This window comes from Egretta garzetta, unplaced genomic scaffold, assembly GCF_000687185.1.
Source record: "Egretta garzetta isolate BGI_Z169 unplaced genomic scaffold, ASM68718v1 scaffold24, whole genome shotgun sequence".
Taxonomy (NCBI): domain Eukaryota; kingdom Metazoa; phylum Chordata; class Aves; order Pelecaniformes; family Ardeidae; genus Egretta; species Egretta garzetta.
In genome coordinates, this window is record NW_009259494.1 from 929,044 (window position 1) to 934,935 (window position 5,892).

Here is a 5,892-nt window from a genome sequence, read left to right on the forward strand (position 1 = left end):
AGAGCTGGACGCAGTACTCTAGGTGAGGTCTCACCAGAGCAGAGTAGAGGGGCAGAATCACCTCCCTCGACCTGCTGGCCACGCTTCTCCCGATGCAGCCCAGAGTACGGTTGGCCTTCTGGGCTGCCAGCGCACATTGCCGGCTCATGTCCAGCTTTTCATCCACCAGCACCCCTAAGTCCCTCTCGGCAGGACTGTTCTCAATCCTTTCTTCCCCCAGCCTGTACTGATACTGGGGGTTACCCCGACCCAGGTGCAGGACCTTGCACTTGGCCTTGTTGAACCTCATGAGGTTCACACAGGCCCACCTCTCCAGCCTGTCCAGGTCTCTCTGGATGACATCCCGTCCTTCTGGTGTGTCAACCACACCACTCAGCTTGGTGTCATCCGCAAACTTGCTGAGGGTGCACTCGATCTCGCTGTCTAAGTCATTGATGAAAATGTTAAACAGCACCAGTCCCAGTACGGACCCCTGAGGGACACCACTCGTCATGGGCAGGACTCACGGGTTCCCCTGGGAGGCTCATCTGGGAGCAGGACCTGCCCTTTCCTACTGTGAAGCTGACCCATATAGTGAATGACTCCAGCCCTCCCTTTGCATTTTATTCTTTCAGAAAGGACATAAAGAAATCAGAGACCTCGGTTGGCCTGAGGTCAGGGAGACGAAGAGGACAGAAGAACGTCTGTCTGTCTCCAACGGACCCCTATTCTGGGATGCTAACAACAGGTATCCGCAGCCTGGCCATCCCTCAGGTCACTGTCCCTGCATCTGCCCCACCAGAGCCCAGGGTGGGTGTGGGAGCAGCGGCACTGGACAGCAGGAGCTTGTCCCAGACAGAGCCTGCATCGTTGCACCGCGATGCCAGCTGGAGCTTCTGTGGGATGTGTACTCACCTCTTGAGTAGTGAGAAAAGTTTCAGGAGAAAACCAAATCAGTTTTTTGGTTTAAAACAGAGGTCTTGAAGCTTTTGTGGTTATCTGAGTCTTAAGCAAGCTTTTGCTGTGATAAAAGCAAGCTTTTTCGGTGACAGCTCTCTGCCCTTCCCCGTGCAGGTGTTTGTGTTGAAGACAATAGCCAGTGGATGGCACAGATCAACAGGCTCCAGCAGCTCATCGAGAAGCTGGAGTGCAAGGTGCGTGGCAGAGGGGAGGTGGGCTGGGGGCCACACCTTGGTGCTGGCCAGGTTGGTGCTGGGACCTCTCCCTGTGCCAACAGCCCTGGTATCGGGTCCTGGCGTTGCTACAGAGCTGCACCCATTCACCAGACCCAGGCTCGCAAGGCTGCTCATCCCTTGCTGTCTCCAAATCCCCCTTCTTCCCTCAGCTCTGCTGACCCTCCCCTGGCTTCTCTGTGGTCTGTGTTGATGTGGCAAAATCAGTCTGGACCCACTGAGTCCCACAGAGGCTCAGGTCATGTCCCTTTCTCCCCCGGGTACCTGAAGGAATGCCCCCAGAGTGGTATCCATCTGTCACGCTGAGCTGGCTGGGCTGTGGGTTACTGCCATGTTTTATCTTGTTGCAAAGTTCTCCCAGTAACGATGATTTTTCCTGGGGTGTTAAATGCAGAGCCCGCGCCTGGAGCCGCTGAAGGAGGAAGCGATGTGCAAAGGAAGAGATGCAGTAAGTCCTGTCCTGCTGCTTGTTGTTTGCAGGTGTGTGCACAGATCCCCTCTTGCACACACGTGTGCTTGTGCAGCCCCTGTGCCTCAGGACTAGAGTCATCTGAGTGAGCTGTGGGCTTTGGTTTGGGGGGGGGTGGGTCCTCTGCCCAGTGATGTAGCAGGGTGGGAGTCAGAGCTGTGAGCTGGGCAAGTGCAGCTCCATCAGGTGCATGAAGTCCCACAGCCAGCTTCGAAGAAGGCAATGCTCTGCTTGTGAGTGCCCAAGTCTCCCAGGTTTGCTCTGAGGGCCCACAGACCATGCACCCAGTGGGGGGGTCCTGAGGCCCCTTTCTGCTGGGGTAAGGACACGGGGAACTGCAGCAGCTCCAAAGCAGGACCCCACCACCAGGGGATGGAGCATCTCCTGTTGGTGTGGTCCTCGTAAAAGCAACCTGGCCCAGGTGGGAAGAAGCCACTTTATGTCATATGTCGGCATTGTCCCCAGTGCTGTGGTGCCAGCCCCTTCTTGCAGCTTCCCCTGCGGTGCTGTGCTTGCTCGGCACTGCCTTGTCCTGCCGCTGGGTGAGCAGAAGGGAGATGAGTCCCTGATGCCGCTCATCTGCTGTCCCTTCGCAGCACATCCTGGTGGCGAAGAGGCAGATCTCGGTGGCAACAAGCAGCGTTGAGGAGTTTCGCCAGGCCTTCAGATCCTACACGGAGGTCACTGCTGGGCAGAGCAGCTGCCTGCAGTAAGTGTGGCGGGCGGTGGGGCTGTTCGTGGCACGGCTCGCCCAGGAACGGGGGCTTTTAACACAGTGGCCTTGGGGGACAAAAGGGTTTTTTTGCGGAGTATTTTGTATGCCAGTCGGCGCATGGGTGGGCTTGGCGTGCGGAGGTTTGATGGCACAGAGGATGGGACAGTGTCACAGCTGCAGTGTGCTCTCTGGCTGCGGTACCGTCCCATCTCCTGCTGCAGGTTCCCCCAGTAAGAACCACTTGTCAGCGCTGGGCAAGGACGAGGCTGGGTTTTATGCTAGCACAAAGGCTGTGCTGTGCACATGTACGAGAACGTGTGCATTCCTCCAGCACCGAAGGACTTGAAAGTAATGGGGGAGAAGTCAAGGGGAGAGCTTGAGTCACAGCATTGCTGTACGCAAAATGTGTGCAGTGCTGGTGGGGAGCAGCTGTGAGACCAAGGCTCTGCCACCCAGCACCACTCCAGAGCTCCAGACAGAGCGGAGGAGGGAGCCCAGGTCTAACTTGAGCAGCACGCTGCTGCCAGCGTGTCCCTGGGGATGTGCAGCTGCTCTTCGAGAGGCGCTTTCCTTCTCCTGTGGGAGACTTCATGCCGCTTTCAGTGGGAAATGTTCGTGCTGTTCCCATTTAAAGTGTCATTTTTCAGCTCTTCAGTTCCAACGGCACAAAATTGCGTTTTCAGTCCAAACAAAAGGAAGATACTTGTTTTGACACATGTGACAGAGAGAGTGGTGGTTCTTTTCTTTGGAATTGATGGGCTTTTCTGTCGTGAGAACTATTAGCCTAGACAACGGGGTAGAGTTGCATGGGCAGGCTCTCCACGTGAGTGGAAAGCTGGAGCAAAGCCGGGGGAGACTCCCTGTCCTGGTTCATGCCAGGGGATTGCAAAGCGTGTTGCAGCCCCTGCACAGGGGGATGCAGCCTTCCAGCTGCTGGGTGACTTGCTTTGCTCTCCCCCTGCCCCGGGCTGGGTCCCTCCCTGCAGCCCTTAGCAACAGCTGGAGCAAACGTTCAGCCTCAGCTGGAACTAATGATGCTGCAGCTGGGTGCAGATGGTTCCCCCGGCCCTGCACCCTGAGCCTTGCTCTCTTGCCTCCCTGCTGCGTCCCGCTCCATCTTCCCAGCGACTGGAGAAAGCCTCAGCCTGTTCCTTTGGCAGGAGGGAGCGTGGGAAGCATCGCCTGGTGAAACAGCATCGCTTTGGGGGGTGGCGAGCTGTGGTTTTATGCTGCCATCTTGGCTCCTTGCGCTCGTGCCTCAGTTTCTCTCCACGCAAAGGGGAGGGATGACACACGAAGGGTGTGGAGGGAATTGCTCCTTTGTCAGGCTGTGTGCTGCAGGGCTAGGGATGTGCTAAGAAATACTTAATGAAACACTTAACACGCTGGTTTCTGGGCAGCCCCAAGGACCAGTTTAATAGCTGTAAAGCTCCTCTGTGGCCTGGCTGCAGGGGCTGCGCAGGGTGAAGGGTTTGGGTTCAGGATCCCCCAGAGCCGTGTGCCGGCCCCAGCAGTCACAAATAGCGGATGCATCCAAACTGCTCGTGGTGAGGCTCACGTGCAGACCTGCAGTCCTCACCCTCAGCCTGGCAAGCCCAACGTGGCTGCACCATGCTGGCTCGCCAGGCCCTGTCTCAGGGTGGCTCCTGTCCCCACAGCGTGTCCGCCTGCAAGCTGACAGACGAGGCCTGCTTCATCCTTTACGAGTTCTGGCAGGACGTAACTTCGTGGAGAAGGTTGGAGGCTTTCCTTGTGCGGGGCTGGGTCTGGGTGCTCTGGGTGGGGGTCTGAAAGGGGTTTCCTCTCCGGGCTCCGCCAGGACCCCCTGCTCCCACACAGCCTGTCCTGCTCTGCCGCCAGGGCCCTTTGCAGTGGATGGGGGTGAACACCTTGGTAAAGGAATTGGGGCGCAGGGCAGGAGGGGGTGTCCTGCTCCGGGCGGTGCCAAAGCAGCCCTGTCCCCCGCACGTGGGCAGGCATCCCGGTGCGCAGCCGCTCCCCCGCAGCCGCGAGGCACGCACGACCCCCGCACCCTCCTGACCCTGCTCGCTGTTTTACAGCCACTTGCAGTCCAGCTGCAGCAAGACTTTCCAGCGGGCCATCGTCAGCTTGCTGGAGTCCCCGGAGCTGCTGACCACCATGCTCTTCCCAGGTGAGGGGAGCAGTGGGGTGGGCTTGGGAGGCTGTGGGACCCGCACAGTCCCACGCTCCTGCTCCGAGTGTTCCACAGAGGGTGGGAGCAGTGTGGGGAACAGGCGCCTTGGCTCCCTCCAGAGCAGAAGATTGGCTTGGGGGTGACCTAAATTGTGCTTGTCAAACCAGGGTGAGACCGGTCCCCCCTGGCAGGTCTGGCTGTGGGTGCTGGCAGCGCGGCGGGGCCTCTCCTGTGCCAGGGGGATGCTCTCCAGCCAGGGGGATGCTCTCCAGCCAGGACAGCCAAGCAGCTGGGGGCACTTCCCGAGTAGCAGATAAACTGAGCTGTTTTGAATGCACCTGATGCTTTTTTTTTTTTTTTTCCCCTTCTTTTTTTGGCTGAGCCCTGAACCTGCTCTGCAAAGCACTGGCCCTCCTGGGTCAGTCCCAGTGGCTGCGTCCAGGTTTACAGTTCAGTGGTGCTGAGGCAGGGGAGAGACCAGCTCAGGGCAAATGCGCGTTCCCCATGGTATCAATGGAAATCTGGCCAAGGCATGAGGAATGGGGAGAGCTGGGTGACAGATCAAGGCCAAATGAAGGCCCAGTTTGCTATCACTTTTGGGTCTTGTGTAAAATAACACAAAACACAGATTAATTTGGACTAAATCCCATGCTGGCGGTGCTCCTCCTGACCGGCCAGTCCTGCTGGCCCCATTCCCAGTGCTCCCCTGCAGAAGTCACCGCAGCTCAAGGGGGTTGCCCAGCTCCAGGATGCGCTCCCTGCCCCGGGGCGCTGGGTGCCTTGCAGCCGGGTGCCAGGGCCCTGCAAAGCCTCAGCTGCCCCGAGCGGGGTCAGCTCTCCTGTCTGCCACCCCTAACCCCCTCCCCTGTTCAACACCAACTGCACAACCCCAACCCCTTCCCCTCTCTCCCCAGCCTCCTGGTGGATCATGAACAACAACTGACCTGGGCAGCCACTTCCAGGACGCCGTCAGCATGCAGAAGGATGCGGAGCCCTCAGCACAGCTGTCACCTTCTGTTGTGTTCGTCACCTCCCTGTCCCCTCCTGCGGTCCAGCAGGGGCTGCCTGCCCCTCATCCCTGGCAGTGTTTACCATTTTCCTCATTTCACGATAATTTATTTATCCTCTCCACACACATAAAAGGGTCTCTGTGCTGCGCGGGGGAGCGGGGCACTCCCAGCAGTGCTCGTGGGAGCCATATTTGGGTGGCAGCCTTGCTCTCAGGGGGGCGCTGGGCTGGTCGCTGCCTCCCAGCAGCCGTCAGCCCTACTTGCGCACTGGCTCCTCTTCCTCCCCATGCTCCTCTTCCTCCTGGCTCTGAGGACAGGCTGTGGCTGCACAGGCTGCTGGGCAGGCTGGGGGACAGGGCTCTGACCAGCTG

The 5,892-nt window shown here is 58.7% G+C and overlaps 1 protein-coding gene across 1 annotated transcript in view; it reads left to right on the plus strand.

Moving 5' to 3' along the window:
- Positions 1-5,827, plus strand: part of NECAB3 (N-terminal EF-hand calcium binding protein 3) — a gene marked incomplete at its 5' end in the record, with an annotated part of 31,438 nt that extends 25,611 nt beyond the window's left edge. The window contains 7 exons of the mRNA XM_035892919.1: positions 615-727; positions 1,054-1,133; positions 1,567-1,620; positions 2,238-2,350; positions 4,015-4,092; positions 4,417-4,508; positions 5,426-5,827. Of these exons, the coding sequence (XP_035748812.1) occupies positions 615-727; positions 1,054-1,133; positions 1,567-1,620; positions 2,238-2,350; positions 4,015-4,092; positions 4,417-4,508; positions 5,426-5,454 (559 nt within the window). The remainder of the gene's footprint in view (positions 1-614; positions 728-1,053; positions 1,134-1,566; positions 1,621-2,237; positions 2,351-4,014; positions 4,093-4,416; positions 4,509-5,425) is intronic.
- Between the last annotated feature and the right edge of the window lie 65 nt (positions 5,828-5,892).